This window comes from Pleurodeles waltl, chromosome 12 (assembly GCF_031143425.1).
Source record: "Pleurodeles waltl isolate 20211129_DDA chromosome 12, aPleWal1.hap1.20221129, whole genome shotgun sequence".
NCBI lineage: Eukaryota > Metazoa > Chordata > Amphibia > Caudata > Salamandridae > Pleurodeles > Pleurodeles waltl.
The window spans coordinates 489445894-489466582 of NC_090451.1; the positions used below are offsets into that span (position 1 = coordinate 489445894).

Below are 20689 nucleotides of genomic sequence, written 5' to 3' on the forward strand. Positions count from 1 at the left end.
GGAACAGTATGAAGCTGGTTAAAGAAGACTGTAAAGGAGAGACGGGGTGAAAAGTTTTTTTGTAATTACTTGGGTAGCAGCAGGCAGGAGACAACCACTATAAAATCACAAAATAAAATAAGAACCAATACTAAGCTCTAGTCTGACTGCTCACTTACTTGATCTTCGCTTCTATGTCACAAAATGCATGAATGCTATTCTGCCTTTTGACTAGATGATCCAGGATGGATGATTATGTCAGGTGAGCTGAAAAAGTGTAACTTATGACAAAGAATGTCTGTGAGTGATTGCTCATGGCCGGGACACCCACATTTCTTGGTACGATAAATGGTGAACAATGGTATCTAAGGAACAATCCAATGATAGGTAGTTCGTGCATATAAGGAGTCACTTACCACCCAAAAAAAAAAAAAAAAAAGCTACCGGTCTATCCAGGAAAATGTTGCAAATGTTCCACAATTTTCCTTCTTTATTCTAGGTGACAGCAGGTCTGGGAAGTTTGTTTCACTGGTTCTTCTATGCCATGCTTTCAAGTGATCAATTCATCTGTTGTACTTCTCCCCCATCTTAAAGGGTGTGCAAGCACCTGGTTGGATGCTTTCCCAGACCATTCTTCTTCCTAACCACAGGGGGGAAATGCTGCTTTATTAATCAGGTCGAAAGGGCGTCAATATGACCTTGCCAATTAAAGAGAGACCAAGCTCTGTGGCTCTCAACGATTTTACTTCTACCAGCGCTTTCCAAGTGGCTCAGGCTCCCTTTTCCTTCTTTGTGTCTTCAGATTCTTTATCTATTCCAGTCATGTATCTTTGGTGAATTATTTCAATTTGGGTCTTCCTGCTGACTTCATAACAGTTTCTTTTAGATCATTCTCTTCAGTACTTTAGTGCTATAGTCTCTTTTTTCCCCCTTTTGTCGACGTGTGCCAGAGAAGAGTCAACCTTTTTTCCTCCCCGACAGCTGGTCTAAAAGATTTAAAGCTAGCTTTCTGAGACCAGGCATTTTGGTCTGCACGACGTGATGAAATTCCTCATCCCTGCCTTGCAACAGGATATTCTGCACTTGACAATATGATCCTTTACATCGGGCACATCCCATCGACATTCTACCTACTGACCAAGTAAAGAGTGACTCCCTTCTGCCTCGGTATTGGGCAAGATGTTCGGTTCTCCTTCAGCAGTTAATGTGAGGCGGGGCGTCTCAGTAGCAGTCATAGATTCTAGCACAAGCTCACTGCCTTAATGTGAGCCTCAATTCCGGTTAAAGCCCTGGTGTGATTCATGTTTTTAGCAGGTTACATGCAGCAGGTGAGACTGACCCCATTATGCGTCTTTCCACTAGTCAAAGTTTCTGTGGGGTCCGACAGGGTTTTCCCTTTGCCACCTCTCTTTTGTTACACATATCTCAACTACTCACCAACCTCTTCAGGAGCTAAGATCTCTGCCCAACTTTTATAGAGACAACATATATTTATCTGGAGAGTTTCCCAGCAGTCTAACAAAGCTCGGTACAGGTGAGTACTGGGTGACTAGCAGTGATTTATATATAATTGCCATGAAGACAGAAGCCATTCTGCCTGGACTCTGCCACGTACTGTAAAAAGCTGCACTATGCTCTGCTATCCACAAATTCTTCTGGTAGTTAATTATTCACAAAGTTAAAAACATGAGCGTTTTATGGAACTCTGAACTGGGAAACTGGCGAACAAAGTTAGTTTATAGCTCAGAAACAGCAATTCTGCAGCTGAAATTAGAGTCAATGAATTGGCCAGTGAAACACAAAATAACGTTTAATGTACCTGGTTTGATTTGCACAAGCTTTCACGATTTAGCTCTGAACTTCTTGGGACTACTTGGGTTTTTAAGACCTGCTACTTTCCATTCAAGTCACTAAATGAAAATCCTTGGAGATTACAGTTTGCACTCCTATCCGCGGGCTCTGTAGCTTGCTTCCACTAAACAGTTACTGTTTGGCATGAATTACAGTTGTTAAAAAGATTCTCAATGTGCACCACATTGAATATGTTTTATAAAAATGTTTTGATCTATTTTATGGTGCAAATATGTGATTTGGTTTGTGTTTAATACAGAATCAGCAACGAACATGCTTTATGTAACACCATTTATTTTCCTGCATGTTCAGGTCTGGAATATGGAGTGTTTCACTCTTTGAAAATAAAATGGTCTCCAACTTCGACTTGACAACTTTCAGGCACCGTCAGGTTTTCCCAGTTTGTGTTGCCTATTACATTCTTCTAGTTAGACAACAATCCAGAACCATATAAAGTTTATCAATTTACATTCCCAGTGCATTTGATCAACAAAACCTTAATAAATCGGTTCCTTGAAATGTCTTACACCATGACAGACATTTCCCAGAATGAAATTTTCTAGTACTGAGGCAAACAGTAAAAGAAGGCGTACTTTCGAAGGAGAGTTAGTGGATACAAATGTTTTAGTTTGCTCCAGTCCACTCCACTCAGAACTCGGATGCTGTTGAACAACAAGTTAGTTAACTTTGGTAACAGGATATACTCTACCTACTGGCAGATTCATCACTGTGTGTATTATCCCTTGGTTTATATGCACAAAAGACGAAAGGAGGACGAACACGTTGCCCCACTTTAAAGACTGAAGACTAAGAGTCTAGGTGTTATCACTAAGTTCCCTTTTGAAATTAAATGAAGAACTAAGGGACTACAGGAATTGATCTGTGTCTTGACCTAGAGTGAAGTTAAGGAATAAGAATAGGAATCTGAGGATATTTGTTGTGTAGTGCCATGAAAGAATTGTGATGGGAGGATATCGCATTGTCCCGAAGAAGGTGGTGGAAGGAGCTTCAGAGACCACCGAAACGCACTGACGCTTATTAAAATTACTGGACCAATTGGAACTGGCTAAAATAGATTTGTAGATTTAATATACAAATCATTAGGACAATAGACACCAAACATTGGACAGTACAAAACGATAGACTAGGGAATCTGTCTCGTCTCCCATTTTTATGTGTTGCTATTGACTGGTTGAAGTACTATTCTGAGTATTTGTCTTCTTATGAGGCATTTTATTTATATGTTGTTTATGGGATTCATTATTAATTATATTTTTGAGATATTTCCTTTATCTTGAATGATCATTGGTAGTTGTGTTGACTGTGTAGTTTACTGAGTGGTGGATAGTTTGTGTCCCTTCCTGGGGTTTTTATTTTGTTATTGTTGTAGTGTCCCTTGTGCCAGAACCGATCCTGAAAACTTAAACTGTTCCGCTTCAGAAGTGGTAAACAGAGCAGCACATAAGTGCCACCCATTTGAGCTGACATAAGTTTCTTTCATCAACTCTTCCACGCCCTTCGACACAGAGACCATAGGCAAATTGAACAAACCAGTGTGCAGATCCCTAGAGTGGGATATTTTTAGGTGGAAGAGTCCACAACACAGAACAGGGAGAAGAGAGGGCAGTGATAGAACATCCACCAAAAAGCATTACCAAATTTAAGCATAACTTTTTCTTCTGATGGATGCTTCTAACTGCGGATTCCTCGCCTTGTAAATACATACTAAAGCAGCACCTCCCAAGGTGCTCAGTCTACAACGACCTTTTCAAGGCTGCAAAAACAATACTACAGACAACATTAAATTCTAGTCATAGATAATTTAGTACAAAACCTACACCCACGTGTGAAAAACTGGTATGATCTCCACAAAAATGAGGCACAAGAAAGAGTATAAATAATTCACAACATAGTTCTTATTACTTCAAGGAAAGTCATAATGCAGAGTAAAGTGCAAACGAGCACCACTGTGAGTGGCACAAGGGAGTGAAAAAAGACACGGTTGTGCTACCAGACCTTGTGAAAAATAGACGAGAGTGATGACACCAAACTGTTAAGTGAAACTGGAAAGATCTGATGTCAGGCTGTTGAAAGTACAAAGAAAATACAATAGACTGATTAATGTGGAATTGAGACACCACCTTAGGAAGGAATCAGGGTTGGTACGTAATACTATTCTATCGATGTAGTTGGAAGAATAGTTCTTCTCAAATGGAGGGCCCTTTAACTTGTCAATTCGATATTTGAGATTCCAGGAGGGCGCTGGCAGCACCTTAAGTGGAATTACTCTCAAGACCTTCTGGGAAGTCTTTAACAACTGGGATCCTGAATAAGGAAGTATGTTGCCTGCTTTGCAGATATGGGGCTACTGTCTCTAGGTGTAACTTTTTAGATGAAAAGGCTAGACCAGAGATGTGTAAGAGGAAAACGATAACAGCCAATGTCTTGAATATTAGGTTGTAAAGGATCAATTTATTTGGAATAAAAGTAGTGGACAAATCTTTTCCACTTTTCTGCATAACAGGCACAAGTAGTGGGTCTACGTGCTTCTTTAAGAATGTCTATATAAGGGTGTGGTAGGTTCAAACAACCAAACTTTAAGACTTCAAGAGCAAGATTGAGTGTTCTGGAGTCTGGGTATCTGATTTCTTCATGGTTCTGCATGAGAAGATCCTGCCTGTTCAGCAGTACCTCGTAGGGACCTACTGAGAGTTCTGGGAGTGTGGTAAACCATGGTTGCCGTACCCATGTGGGAGCTACCAGGATGAGGGTGAGCGATTTCTGCTGAAGTTTGAGAACCACAAACAGACGCAGTGGGAGAGGTGGAAAAGCGTAAACAAATATCTCCGACCAACTCATCCATGGGTGTGTTGCCCTTCGGCTGTGGGAACCTAGAGGTGAAGTTTGGGCATTTTGCTTTCTCTGCTGTGGCGAAAAGGTCTATTTCTGGGTGATACCAATGCCAGAAGTATGGAAGGAGGACCTGTGGATGGAGCTCCCATTTGTGGACTTGCTCGTGCCTCCTGCTGAGAAGATCTGCAAAGTTTTTGTCTGCTCCCATAAGGTGCTCCACTAACAGGTGAATGTTTTATGGGAGAGCCCATTTCCAAATGGTCTAAGCCTAGGTGAGAGAGCTGAGGGGACCTGGTGCCCCTTGCCTTTGGAGATAGGACATGGCAAATATGTTGTGTGTTTTGATCAACACTACCTTGCCAATAAAGTGGGGAAGAAATGCTTTGAACGCTAGCTGAAAAGCTAGCAACTCCAGGCGATTGATATGGAGATGTTTCTGGCTGAGTGTCCAGCGTCCCTGTACAGTGAGATCTTGTGAACCCGCTCCCCAGCCCACGAGGGAGGTGCTCGTCGTTATGGTTGTCCGCAGAACTTGGTCCAGGAAAGGCCAATCTTTTAGGAGATTTTTAGAGTTCCTCCACTGCAGAGACTAGCAAGCTTGAGGGCCGATCAACACTATATCCTCCAATTGACCCTCCACTTTAGACCACTGGCTCGCTAATCACTCTTGCAACTGACACATTTTGAGTCTGGCCTGAGATACTATGGCTATGCCTGAAGCCATCATACTGAGGAGACACAAAAGTGTCCTCACTGTTACTTGCGGATAGGGCTGGAACAGAGGAAAAAGCATCTGGAAGGATCATATCCAGATGGAATTGGGGTAAGCTAACCCTCTTTGTGAATTAAGGATGGCTCCTAGGTATGGTTGTATTTGGAGAGGCTGGAGATGGGATTGGACTGCAGTAATGGTAAATCCTAGTTGATAAAATGTTTATGGTGGCCTGAGTGTGTTGGAAGCACTGTTAACGAGTAGTGCCTTTGACAAGCCAATCACGTCTAATTATGGAAAAACATGTATGTTTTGACTGGTCAAGTGGGCTGCTACTACTGCGAGTTATCTGGTAAAAACCTTGGGGGTGATTATGTCCCCGAATAGGAGCACCTTGAATTGGAAATGGTGGTTGTATATTACGAATCTGAGGCATTGACAATGTGTCAGGTGAACGGGAATAGGGAAATAGCCATCTTTCAGGTCTAGTGCTGCCATGAAGTCACCTTGTTGAAGTAGTGGGATGACATCCTGAAGGGTGACCATGTTAAAGTGCTCTGAAAGGATATATTGGGTTAGGGGTCTGAGGTCCAACAATGAGGTCAAGGGGCTGTCCTTTCTGGGAATAAGCAGTATAGTGAATACATTCTTGTGCTTTGCAGGTGTGTTGGCACTGTTTCTATGGCCCCTTTTTTAGAATTGTCTGAACGTCCTCCTTGAGCAACTGTTGAGGTACTAGCGAAAGGTTGCGTTTGCAAGGTGGAATGTTTGGAGGTGTGGAAGTGAGCTGAAGACAATAACCATGTTGGATAAATCCAACAGCCACTGGTCAGAAGGAGCATATCTGCTGGGGTGATGCTTGTCCTAAATAAATTGATTTCTCCTGGCTCCACGAAAATAGAGTGAGCTGATGGCATCTTGCAATGTGTTAGTCCCACACAGGTGAAAGACTGATATGCTGCTTTGGTGTTACAAGATGACAAAAGAACCAAGAAAAGGATCTCAGTTAACGTCAGCAAAAGTTTGTTTTACTAGCATTACGCAGATGAATTGCAGGTTGACTTGTCCACCTGTTTTGACAAAATGAAATCCTCAGATGCATTAAAGGTTTCACTTTTAGTGCATAGCAATGAAAAGGTGACATGTTTGACTGATATAAAAGGCATTATATTAATAAAAACAGGCAAACCTGTGAAAGGTCCTTCCATTACAACTACATGGAGATTTTTGATGATTTTGGTTGCTTTATCCCATGATTACCAATAAGTGCTCATCTACCTGCCTGTCAAACTAATGACCTAGTCAAATAACCTCTTGCTCCTCACCCCACTTACACATGCCCTTACAGCTATTGTATCACTGTTTTTGATGTTTACAGAGAGACCTGAAGCCATGCCAAAAATATGTCTGGCGAACACCACCTGTGGAAGTAAAGGTGCATGACTTCTGGGTGAATTTCCCATTCGTTGACTTGTTGCTGAGGCCTGCTTAGCAGGTCTTTGAAATCGTTGTCAACTCCCAATAGATACATTACAAGTCATTGATGGATGGCTTAGTGCCAAATCTGCTGGGCTAGGACACACAGGGAGGTGAGTGAATGCCTCCCTGCTAAATGTTGCTGGTAAGCAGCAGGACTACTTTGCTTCGAATCTGAAGAAGGAATGTTCGGAGGGCTAGTTGAATGGCTTACAGCTCCAATTGGTTGATGCAGAAACCATGTAGATGCAGGGGCACAGACTTTGGACTGTTGTGTTGTTTAAATGTGCTCCCCAGCCAGCTAGGATTGCATCTGTGGTGATGGTCCTCTGCGGAACAAGATATGCAAATGGCGTTCCCTGCCACAGGTAGTTGCTGGTCCACCACTGCGAGTGATGGGTTCCGGCCCTTACCAACATTGGATCTTCCATGTGACCCTCCACTTGTGACCACTGGCTTGAGAGAATCTCTTAAAGCATGCACATATGAAGCCTGGTGTGGGCACTATAGCAGTGCACAAGGCCATTATTACTAGCAAGAGCATAACAGTGCTGTATGAGAGCTGACTGAGTGACTCAAAAAGAGGCAGTATACGTTAGAACGCCTGCATCTTCAGAAATGGAAAAGGTTTTACCCACCACAAAATTGAGGACTGCCCCTAAGAAGGCCTGAAGCTGGAGGGGTTCCAATTGGTACTTTGTGGCATTCACTGTGAATCCTAAACTGTGAAGGAGGGAAACTGTTGCCTTAGTGTGAGTAAGGCAACCTTGTCTGTTTGCACTCTTGATCAGCCAATTGTCGAGGTAAGGGAATACATGGATTCTCTACCGACTTAGGTGGGCAGCCACCACCGCTTAACACTTGGTGAAGACGCATGGAGCCATGGTGACCCCAAAGGGCAGCACTTTGAACTGGTAGTGTTGACCAGTTAGCACTAGGAGAAGGTAGCACCAATGAGCTGGATGAATTGGGATTTCAAAGTAAGCATCCTTCAGGTCGGGGTGGCCATGAATTTGCCTTGCTGGAGCAGGGGAAGTGACATTGTCTAGGGAGACCATGTGACAAGATGAATCTGTTGAGAGGACGGAAGTCGAGGACTGGTCGGAGGGATACGTCCTTTTTGGGGAAGAGGAAGTATAGGGAGCACTGGCTCTCTGTCTCCTTTTGAAAGGATAACTGGCTGTATGGCTCATTTTGACATGTGCACCTGGACCTCTTCTTGAAGCAGTGGGAATGTTTGGGGACGAGGGTGTGAGCGCAGGGTGGATGTTTGGTGGGGTAGTGATGAACTCTAGGCAGTAGCCATACTTGACAAATTTACCCAACGGTCAGAGGTTATTTCCTCCCAGTGGAGGAGAAATCCCTGAAGTCTCCCCTGACAGGTGTTGTGGGACAGGGGGAATGCAAGGAAAGTAAATATTTGGAGGTAGAGACTCCCTTGCTCCACCCTTGAGATAGTCCCTCTAAAGGAGACCTGTGGAAACCTCTGCCAGTCTGCTGGTGATAGTCCTGTTGCTGCTAAGGTGTGACTGAGAAGGTTGTGGGAAGTGGCTTTGGAGCCTCTTTTGGACTACTGCCTGCAAAAGGAACCCATGCCAGAAGAGACCTGAAAGATGTCCATTGCATCATTGCAGTGACTGTTTTGGTGTCTTTTATGACCTTCTCAAACAACTGTGTCACCCTGAGGTCCAAAGAGGTGTACTGAACCAAACCGCAGGTTTAAGAGGTGCTGTTGCACCTCAGACTGAAAATGGACACAGATGTCCCTCTGCAGTGATATCAGCCACATCTAAGGCACACCTGATGTTAGTTTTAGAGTTGCCCTTGCCTTCCTCAACTAACTCTTCTCCCATCTTACGGTACTGATCAGGAAGGTGATGTAAGAGCCCCTCTATTTCTTCCCAGTGGGCTCTGTTGTACCTAGAGAGGAGGCCTACTGAGTTGGCGATTCACCAAAGGGTGGCAGCCCCTACCACCATTCCACCGCCCCCGGCATCAATTAGCTTACTGTCATTGTCAGGAGGTGGAGTATCCCTGGTGGCCTGGACTGCTGCTCTTTTCATAGCAGTGGTGACCACTAGTGAGTCAGAAGGGACATGAGCCCTGCTGTAGTGTGGGTCTGAGGGAGCTGGCTTGCACCTTTACTCTAAGCTTGGCCTAACCACATGGAATTTGACTGGCTCCTTAAAATGTCAGGGGGGGGGGGATTTACCCTTTCCCTTAAGCATTAGGAAATACTGCATAGAATACTCTGTTTTGGAGAGGGTCTCCAGCACAAGTCCTCATCCCGAGGGGTGTTGTACATGTCCACCTTATGGTAGGTGCCAGCGCATTGGATAACACCCTTTGTACGCCGTAGTGTCATCGGGGGATAAGGCCCTGAAAGGGATGTGTTCTAAACCGAGCCGAAAAACTATCTAATTATGCAAGTCTTCTATGGATCCTATCTTACTCGTTATTCTAGAATGGTTCCTCTCAAGACATTTGCTAGCCCTATTCAGTTTATAGATTCATGCCCTGCACTAACAACCTCTTCCAGAGCAATTCCACTCACCAGAGCAGTCCTGCCCACTGCCTGAGATCACAAACACTGCTGGGCTTGCACAAGGTTATCAAAGTACTTTTGACTAGTCTTTAACTCCAGACAGAAGCACCTTCTACCAACAATGGTAAACTTCAGTCCTCCAGCACCTCCATTTTCAACTCACTTTACCCTTCTACGTTTTTATTGTTAATGCCATGGCACACCATTGCTAACCACACTATGATTGCTTCTATACGAAACCCACTGATCCAGTGCCCTAGCAACAATGACTAAAGAGTCTAAGGAGAGCCTGTAGGTTTTCATACACTTCTCTTACAAGCTGTGATAGTTAAGTCTTGCAAATAAGAGACTACCATTTTAAAATTCTGACAAGATAGCAATTCCCAAATAAAGCAATCTGATTAGCTCACTGACTTTTGTAGTGATGTAAATGAGGTCTCGGAATTCACAACATAGGGCCTGATTTAGATTTCAGCAGAGCGGTTACTCTGTCACAAAGGTGACAGATATCCTATCCGCAGAAATATAAATCTCATAGGAAAGACGGAATTTGTATTTCAGCTGACAAGAAGTACCTCATCCGCCCGAAATTTAAATCAGGACCATAGTGTTTATGGGGACAGTTACAAAATCAATATATCATCTAAATAAACAGTAAAATAAAATGCAGAACAATTATTTACCTTTCTTACTGGAGGCATTACAATGAAGTCTTCATATGCATCTTCTGGTTTCACCGTTGAAAAGTTTTCATGCAAAATTGCAATTTTCTTTTCATTGTCCCAACCAGCAGGACTTGAAGAAATGACAACAGTGGAAAAAACATTAATATTTTGTCATTTCAATCACATCAACAACAAAACTTCAGCTACAAGGAATTACATTCCTAATTTCAATATGATTAAAGTTTGAGAATGCAGCAGCTTTTTTGTTCTTCAGTATTTGTGCAAAGTCTGCGGTACAGACATCTTATACATGTAGGTGGGGACTTGCATTCGTGGACATAATCTCTGTATACTCTAAACATAGGTTATTCACCAAAGGCTTGTCACTTCTCTTTGGACTCTAAAGAAGAGCCCTTCAAGTTTTTACAGCTTAAATTTGTGTATTAAAATGGTTATCCTATTTCCAAATGTTATAGCTGGTATCACATGGATCTTGTTCTATTTTTTTAGCTGCTGTGGTAGAAGACTGTTGCATTCACAGCACACTATTTGGGATATTTTACTGCCCAGGGCTTAATAACTACTTTCTGACAATAATTATTTTGTTGTTCAGAATGGTATCCCACAAGCACAGTACTGATCTGAATTATTTTTAAATCACAAGTATAGGCCCTTCCAAGAGTCACACAGGTTGATCATCTCAAATGTCTCTTCCCAATCATATCATATGCCTACTGCTAACAATTCAGTATGGCACTACGACAGACTGGCGTGAGTAATCAAGACCTTGGGTAATTAGCAGTGCTTAATTTGAGCCGGTGGTTGCCAGTGGGGGGCACTCACATTTATTTTTTAGGGCAGGCACTTAGTTTTTGAGGGCCAGTGCTTATGTTTTTTGCATCTGGCAATGACTGCAAGCAAAAGACACCTACGGGAAAGGTGGAGAAAAGAAAGACATAACAGCATCACAAAGGGAGAAAACAGAAAGCTACAAGAGTGAGCTGAATGATCAAGGAGTGGCTGTAAACGGATTGAAGAGCTCCAAAATGGCTTTAGGATTACGCTGCCTCAGTATTCTGCGCTCAAACATTTAAATGTAGCAGTTACACGTTTCAGACAAGAGCTTTGGGCTCCTGCACGTTTTTATTTACAAATTAACCACTGGTCATTGGTACTGAGAAATGGCATTTTTGAAAACCTATTCTCCAGCCCTACTACTACTTATCTCTCTTACGACAGCTGCCTCTCATAATTGCACACAAATTGCAACATTATTTTCAATACAGATACATAAGTGGTACAGCTAGTGGGCTACAGAAAAATCTGCAGAACTCTTGTCTGCATGGAAACCAGGTGTGTGCAGCCAGTGGCATTCTACGTGCACATAAGGGCAAGACCTATAACCAGCACATTACCGTTCAGACACCTAGGCAGTCATTTAGCAGTGATGTGTCTAACTCATGCAACGAATCACAAGGCATGACTGAAGGTCTAACACAGTCTTACTTGTTAACTGTTAATCTCAGACAATGCATCCTTAGCAGTTGTGTTAGGCATTCAAAGCTGCTAACCCAAAACAGGCAGTCTACCTTCATTGTTAAATAACAATTCACATGATTTTATTCACATTTTTCAGTTTATTTTTGTTTTGTTTTTTACTGAAACGTGTGTTCTATTTAGAAGTTTTTTTATGCTACAGTGGCATGGCACAGTTCTACCCCACTGCTTCTTTAGACTACTTGAAAAGTAAAGTTCTTGATAATCCCTATTGCAGGAGCAAAGACAATTGATTAATTGATGCTTTCATATTCCTAGCGAAGCAGACACCACCACAACAGGTTCATTAGAGTGTTTTTCTGAGGAGACGCACCAACGGTCACATACACAGACACACATCTCCTGAATTTGTTGCGCTTTCACTTGCACATCTTGATGCTGTATGCCATTTTGAAAGCCACAATAAAGTTAAATATAAATCATGTTTAAATGCAAAACTTGTTTTCTTGTACCCTTTTTAGGTCTTGACTACCAGACAGCTTTTAGCAGTCTGTGGTTGAAAGTCTTGTGTAGACCACACCAAAAAGTAACACTGGGTTTAGAGGTTGCCCCTTGTTTATCGTTAACTGGCTTTACGGTCACTCATTTGCTTGCTTTTTAGTCAATAGCTTGTCTTCCTTTTCTTGTGTTTGTCCTTCCCTGGAGCGTAGCATCTTTACCAGTCTTTACCAGACTTGCATCATTACACTGCTCACGTTTAGGGAACTACTTTTTTCCTTCAGGACTCCAAAGAGTGCATGCTCTCTCCTTTATGTGCTGCTTCCCAAGCCTCTCAACACTGTGTTGCCCTCTCCATCATCCCTCTCCCTTTGTTAGTCCACTGCTTTCCCCATTCCTCCCTGCGTTTTTTAATTATTCTTTTTGGGTCTCTCCCAGCCAAGCCTCAAGCACCACCATTGTTCCTTTGCCTGATCTACTTCCCGTTCCTTCCCTTTTTTAATATTGTTTTACCCCCAATTATTCTTTGAAGAGACACAACCTTAGTCCTGATGAATGTCTCAACACTTCTTTACAGGGTTACTAAAGGGAGAAATATGTAGATCAAATATGTGGGATGAATTGCTCCCACTTCTATTTTAGCCTCTACAGACTGGAGACTAACAATAAAATATTCCTAGTCCACCGAGAGGTAGTTTTATGCTTCCCGATATCTCTGCTTCATTCACAACATCCACAACATCCACACCTAATGCTTATTAGGGCCCTTTCTGAGATGAACCTCAAAAGCTACTCTCGGCTGAGGGCTGTAGCCCACACCATTATCCTTCCGGGTATAGGTGTGATGAGGGGGACCTATGATGAAGCGTGCCACTCTAGGGTGGGTGAGGGCTTTAGTCGTTCAAGTAGAAAACGGATAACAAGAAACACCTACAACAATTGCCTCTTTGTTCTTTCCTCTCCTCAAGGCTTTAGGGGGTTCTCTGTCAGTTAGCACTTGTTGTGACTGTGCTTCTTCACAATACACACAACAGAAGCTAAAATGTTTTATGTTACCTACTTTCATGAAAACTGTTTTGTGCAAGGCTGTTGCTAATGATGAAGCTTAAGCAGGATGCCTCAAGAGTACAGAAAGAAACACCTCAGCTGAAAAAGAATGTCTTTGGATCTAGGTCATCCCTAATGTCTCATGTGCAGGAAGGAATTGCAGACCACCACTCTGCAACTGGAATCAGATATGGCGTAGAGTCTATTGTCATTGCCACAAATTAAAGGGAGTGGCCATATGCCTTCTGTAACTTGGTCACAGAAGTAATCCCCTGCATATTGTAGTGTGTATGCACTCAGGCATTTCTGGCATGGATGAAAAGGCAGGTGCCAAAAAAGTAAAAAAAATAAATAACAAAAATTAAAAAAAAAAAAAGCAGGTTGAAAACCTGCAAATCCAGGAATTTAACAAAAAAAGATAGGAATACCATATACCAAAAAGAAATGAAGACTGGTCAGCAGGCACACATGCCAGACTTGCTTGGGAGGTCTATACAGTCCCTGGGCGTCAACTTTACTTTAAAATAAAATGAAGTTTCCGATCTCACATCTAGGAGGTGCAAGCACCCAGAGATGACATGGGTAAGAACAAGACTGGAGTGGCTTTAAATATGGTTTAATCTGTAAATAAAGAAAATGGAAGTGCTAAAAGTTTATTTTGGGGGCCCACCATAGGCTATGCTGAAAGCCAGAGAGGTTGAATATGAAGACTACCTGGTCTATTCTTTATCATGTCTTTTCTCCACCACATACAACTTTTTATCTCAGTCTCATTCCTGCAGATTGTTTTTCATCCTTGCTTTCTCCCTTTGTCAATGTTTTTGTATCTTTCACTTCTTCCTTTTTTCTCCCTTTCTGACCTTTTCCCACTTTCCCTCGGTCGAAGTCTAATGATGAGACATAAAATCTGGTCCCCACAGATAAGTGCTGGGCCCACCTAAGCAGAAACTAAGCAGAGAGCTAAAAATGTAATTATTTTTATGACCAATCTAACAAAATAACCAACAGCATTATTTGCACAAATATTGCTTGACTGGCTTCATTATGATATACATTATTATCACTGTATTGTCTTAACAAAAGTACTAAATATTAATAGACATGATGCTGAAGTAATGATTACCGGGTTGTGTGACAAACTGAAGACGAAAACAGTCAGATGGTGAGTAGGATATGTTAGATACCTGCTAAAGTGGTTAAAACCTCTTAAAGAAAATATAAGAAACGTGAATAAGGACAAAACCCTCTCTGTGGAGAATGAGTGCATACCTATAGTGTTTGAGGGCTTTGGCCATGATGGCAGCCCTTAAGTAGAGCTCCACCATGCTTTCTCCCATGGGCCCTGCATTTCTATAACTTGGGTTGCTCTATGGTTTGGCAACTTCTAGGAGCAGTCGCCCAATGTACAGGAGAGCCTGCGGCATAAATCCTTGAGGCAAAGGCCTCAGCTGCGGAGACAACAATCATATGACTGATGAGACGCAACCTACAATCCCTGATGCTAAATGCCTGGGGAGCCCGGCTTCTGAGACCATCCTCCACTCTTCAAGAAACAGAGTCTATGACTCTTCATTTGAAGAGTCTATTGTCATTGGAAAACCTGCTGAATTTCTACTGCATCACTACTACTTGATCTACATGGTTTTCAAAATGTATGCCTGAACCTATGACCTATCTCAGACACCTATTCTATACTATACTGCAATGCTGCACTCATGTCTTATGTGAGAATTACTGCACATTGGAAAACGAACACAAGTTCAGTCATATCTTGGGGCTTTCATCCACAGGGATTGCCACTGAGATGATATTTCTCAGCTTCATGAACCTCTGTTCTTCTCACCTAAAATCAATCCAAATCCTCACTGCAAGGCCCTTGTGGGGATGCACAACTACTTCCATTGATCAGGCACATCTCTCCTGATAAATGTCTTTGGCTGTACTGGGCGGATTTATCTCTTGCCTGCCTGATAATTATCTGCTATAGGCCAGTTCATATATCGAGACTTGGCACTACAGTCGTGGACTGCTCATCAGAAGTATGCGTATCAGCTCAATGACATTCAACTCCAAACTACCCTCAATTGAAGCCAGAGTAGTAGATAATGAGGTTCACATTAATGCTATTCCGCACTGGAGAAAAGACATCTGGCACTTGGAAGGAAAAGCTGACGGAGATATGGCACACTGTGACAATGTGAGGATCCATGATTTACATGGCAGAAAAGAAAGAAAAAAAAAACAAGAAATTATGACATGATAGTCATTGACCTAATTTATCCCTCAATTACTGCAATACTGTTGAATTGACTACTAGAATTTCAAAGAGCACATAAGATCCATTCACATATCATTTGTCCACACAAATCATCACAGATGATAGTATGCCTCCCCTTGCATCAACATACTAAATTCATCCTGCAAACTGCTATACAACATAAGGCTCAATTTGATTTTAATGGGCATTAACTACACAACTTAGTTGACTATTCTGCAGTACCTAAAGCCAAGAGACACCACTTTCTAACATCACCATTAAGATCCCAACTACAGAATATATATGTGAGATACATGTTACTGAACAGAGCTATAATGCAGATGACTCCCAAGATGAAACAAGCGAGTGGGATGACCCGGACAATCTAGAACGCTTCCAAAATTATTTGTAATCATGGAATGATCGAACACCTTCAGACACCTCAAGCAGGGGTTTGACCCAACTCCCCTCCAGCCAGAAACACCCCAGGAAGCCATGCAAAATCCTCAAAAGTCCACTAGCACTAAAACCATGAAAGTCTTTAAAAAATAGGACATACAGACACAGACAAATCTAGATCTACCATCAAGCTGGTTCGGGAGGCAGAGAAGTTACCTCCTCATCCCTTGGGCCTCTGATCTGTTCTCAGCCTGATCCACTACAAGTATTTTCTTATTCTTGATGTATTCATCATGATGCAACATGCATGTGGTGTTCTTTAATCATGCTTTTCAGATTTCATGACTGACAATCACATATGGCTCAAACTGTGTGGCACCTATATCGTACTAACAAGCTCTCTGTTATCTGTAGGATTCTGAGTCTGTGCTGTGAACTAAAACAATTGCTGCTTCTAGAAACTGTTTCTTAAATTTAGCTCTAAATTTAAACTGAGAGTACTAGACTCTCTCCCATCCCTGACAGAGGAGCTATTCTCTATGGGTTTGTTTCTTTCATTAAAAAAAAAGCTAGTTATGGTTTCTCTTTGGCAGTTAGAGATGGTCTCCTAGGCCCTCTTGGACTACTTTGATATTACTATGCTAAGACTCCCTGAAAAACCATAATGTAGCAGTATGGGCACAGGGTGAAAGGGTCAGTGGCACAGGGCATTTCCTTCAGGTCTACAGTTTATCTAAGGACCAGGGGCACTCACCCCACTCCTTTTGTCACCCTCCCTCCTCGTGGTTCCCTTTCTCACAATGTTTAATGCACTCTATGCTTTTCCCTTCCCACAATGTTCTCCAGTTGTATATGCACAATTCACTGGACCACTCACTCCAAACTACACAACACAAAAGGAGCTGATATCCTTTAACTTCAGCATTTTCAAAGTATCCATTTTATTAACTGTAACTGCTATATTCTTTCCTATGTCTGCCATATTTCTACCTACCAGAATAAGCTAATCTGTACCTTTTCTCTAGGCCACCACCCACTTGTGTTCAGTAAATAGTGTAACTGCATAACCGATTCTCAACTTCCACCGACTTCAAAGAAAAAGCAGCCTACTGGGAAACAAAGAATGTATTTCATTGTACCTGCATGAACCTAAACGACAGAGCACGTGTCCAGTGCCTGCTTATGTTCCAAAGATAGCTTGTAGGCAATAACACTGGATCCAACTGCAAATAAGCGGCAACAGATGATTTAGACTGCACCATGACTTCCCGTTTCCTTCCTAGATATGCGAATCCTAAATCTTGCAGTTGCTTACGTTGAACCTCCAAACATCGTTCCCAGTCAATAAAAAGATTTGGGAGTCCTAATTCATCCAACTTTCTTTTAGCATAAGCAATCCAGGGGAGAGAAGTACCCTTCACACATGACAAGCAAGAAAATAAGTTAATTACCTGTAACTATAGTTCTCCAGTTTTGGAATCTTTCATAGATTCACATGCTTGAATCATTCCCAATCGTCGAGATGGGAGTCCCCGGTACCTTAAAAAAAGACAATGCCCCAAAGACATAACATCTAAAACAAATTCTCTTAATTTTATTAACCCATCCAAGTCTTTATGTAAAAAAGGACCAAACTTGAACCTTAGCCAATCAGAGAGTATCACCCTTTAGAACCCTCCTGAGAGAAGCTCCAGCACCTCAGATTTTCTACCGCACGTCGTGCTAGGGAGTCTCCTCTGAGCTCTGCTCAGTTTGTTTCTGTGAGAGAAGACTTCAATATATCTGAAGTCCTTTTGCTTGTTGGGTGTGTCTGATTTACACCCATACCTTCTAGAGCTTGTTATACCAGCAGGATGTCGGACAGGGAGAGAAAAAGTCTCTTTAGAGCCTGCAGCACTTGTGGAAAGAAAAGGCTCCATTCAGAAGACCCTCGTACAGAGTGTATATATTTCCTCTACCCTGAACACTCTGCTGCTGATTGTAAGGTATGGTGTACCTTTTCATCAAAGACTTTGAAAGATAGAGAGGGGAGGCTGTTGATTTGGCTCCAAAAGCTTAAAGCAAGAAAGAACCCTTTCTTAGACTCAGACAGTGAGGAGTCTTCATGGTCTACTAGGAAGTCACAAAAGATGCATAGATCACCTCAATCTGAAAAGGGTTCCAGACAGCCCTCAAAGACTTTTAAAAAGACCTCACTGGGGTCTGGTGAAGGCCGCAGTCTCATCTTCACCTCAGGAAAAAAGATCCTCCTCAACATCCAGCCATTGGCCTTCAACATCAAGGGAGGTCCCAAAATCCTCCTCAGAGCCTTCTACACCCCCTCCAAAGGTGTTGTTGACGTTTAGGAAGCCTACTTCAGCCTCTGAAGATAGACCGTTGACGATTCCACTGTCGACGAGGTCGTCGTCGTTGACGATGACGTACATGGCAGCTACATCGGTGGTGACGATGACGGTAACCTGCCTGGCGATGGTGACTTCTTCCTTGACGACGTCCATGACAAAATCTAGACCGTCAGCGCTAAAGATCAAAACGTCGACAATGGTTCCAACGACGACAGGTTGCCACATGATCCACCCACGAACCCAGGGCACTAAAAGATACTCCTAGATATGAGAAACTATCTACGCTAGAGAGACGATGGTTGCCTACCTGGACCAATATCATTTTTTGCACTTATTCCCACAGGTCATGATGAAAGACTTAGTATAATTAGTTGTCAACCCAAGGTCAGCCATGGAGTCCACAAAGGAAACCAGTAACCGACGTAAAGCGTTTGGGGTATGGGCAAATAACACTGCGTCATCCGCATAAAGAGGGACTGGTAATGGGACAACATTTACTTTGAGGACGCCAGGGGTGCTCACTCTTAACGTGTAATTAAATGAATTTATCTACAAGATAAATTAGAGCAGAGGAAGTACACAACCCTGGCGTACATCTCATGCTATATTGATAACCTCACCACTTTGACCGAACCTAACCCTGGCATTTGTGTTAAAATGAAACAATGTCAATAGCTGCACCAGGCTGGGTGGGGTCAAGACCCATCTCAACAAGCATAGGCAACAACCTGGAGAGGTTAACGCAATCAAAGGACATTGGTAGGACCATAAAAGCCAAGTACACAGACAACTGCTTTGCCACTGTATACTTACTTATCACTAGATGCAGATTTAAGCACGGTTCTATAGTTCCAATCTGGAACAGAACCCATGTTGGCAATCGTGTATGATGTTATGCTCTTGCGCCCACTGCTGTATCCAATTATACAAAAAACTCTGCCCAAAATGCTTGCTGGCATATCAATTAAAGAAATTGGGCAATAACAGTGGGGTTAAGAGTGGGACAATCACTGAGTTCCTCCAAGAAATTGGCACTGGTTTAGGTTGTTAAACACACTGGCCAACAGTGGTGCCCTGAGGTCCACCTCACATTTGATTACATCAATTGGTATTCCATCCGGGCCCAGAGCTTTACCACCCTTGCTCTGATGTATGGCAAGGGTCACCTCATGCACTGACACTTGTAAGGAAATATTTTTAAAAAATGGAATCTGGCAACACCTCACTAGGGGGCTCTGAAGACTGATATATTATAGAGAAATGATTTTCCCAGGAAGCACTGTTATAAAGAAGCTTATCCCAGGATCAGATTTAACTAAGGAGCGCATACCTGACATCGCCGAACAAAAGGACTTACTATCCTTTGTATAGGCCCAACGTGACAATAAATCCCAATTTTTACAGATGATTTCATTGCGCCGCCTCTTAACCATTTACTTATATTCCTTCTGCCTTGCAGTTACCACAGCATTATCTCTTGGTTTTTCATTTAGTGCCCTCCGTGAAAGGCGGTTAGCTTGAGAGCACAGCCAGTCAAACCAACGTGGGACTGTTTGTCTGAGCTTCATAGGTTTAGAGAGATATTGCGTATCCAATTACATAAGGCTTCAAACTGATTCACCAAGTTTCCCTCATGCTCTGGCCTCTCCATTTAACAACCCATCACCACTTCCATGTTCTCCGAGATAACGCTACTCAAGAAGCTCCTGGGATTGGCCATTCTCGAAAAATTTTAAGATTATCAGTTGATAAAGATAGGTTATCAAGGCCAACTATTGACCGGAAACTCCCTCTAAGTGGTACGTCAATTGCAATTACCAAAGGGTTGTGGTCCTGGAAGCCTGCTCCAATGACTTCTCCACATTCCAACATATCTACTAAGTTATGGGACACAAAGATGTTATCAATTGTTGAACTACAGTTCCTTTCCCTATACGTGGGCGACCTCGATTCATTTGTACCAACAATATCCACTGTATTTACCAAGTTAAGAGTGGCCAAAAAAGCCTCTAAGTTCCTGCCTCTACTATCCCTCCTGTTACATCCGTTCGCTTCATCCCCTGTCCAGCCTATATTTAACTTTGCATTAAACTCATCAGCAAGGCACAAACATTTCTAGACCTTTGAGCACTCACCTCTCTACAATTTCTGCGATACATGCAGCAAGACCCTCAAAACAACGGTTAAGCACATTGCTGAAATCGTTCTTATAAAAATTTATCAAAAATAAACATACCCCACTATTCAGTAGAACCACCTAACAGGCGCTACGATTAATGGGCACCGCTTTCGTCCGACAGCCAAAGGACAAACTCACCCATATCGATAGGCCACCGAAGCCCTGCCCGATCGAGACGGGACTGCTATCAAACAAACTCTCAAAGCCATCAACCATTTTAACATTGGTACCCCAGGATTCCTAATAACAGTACATCATACAATTCTATCTGCTTATGTTAGTCCAATCAGCCCATTCTTGCATTTTAACCTGCAACCTTCCACCTCATTATACGAAATGGGCAGAGGTTTACTGTAATAGGATTACTTAACCCGTGGTTATCCTGT

The 20689-nt window shown here is 42.5% G+C and overlaps 1 protein-coding gene across 2 annotated transcripts in view; it reads right to left on the reverse strand.

The window, feature by feature from the left end:
• The window catches only part of DYNC1LI2 (dynein cytoplasmic 1 light intermediate chain 2), a 306588-nt gene that overhangs the window by 147073 nt on the left and 138826 nt on the right, over positions 1–20689 (reverse strand). For both annotated transcript variants that reach the window (XM_069217186.1, XM_069217187.1), the window contains exon 8: positions 10100–10211. In XM_069217186.1, the coding sequence (XP_069073287.1) occupies positions 10100–10211 (112 nt within the window). The remainder of the gene's footprint in view (positions 1–10099; positions 10212–20689) is intronic.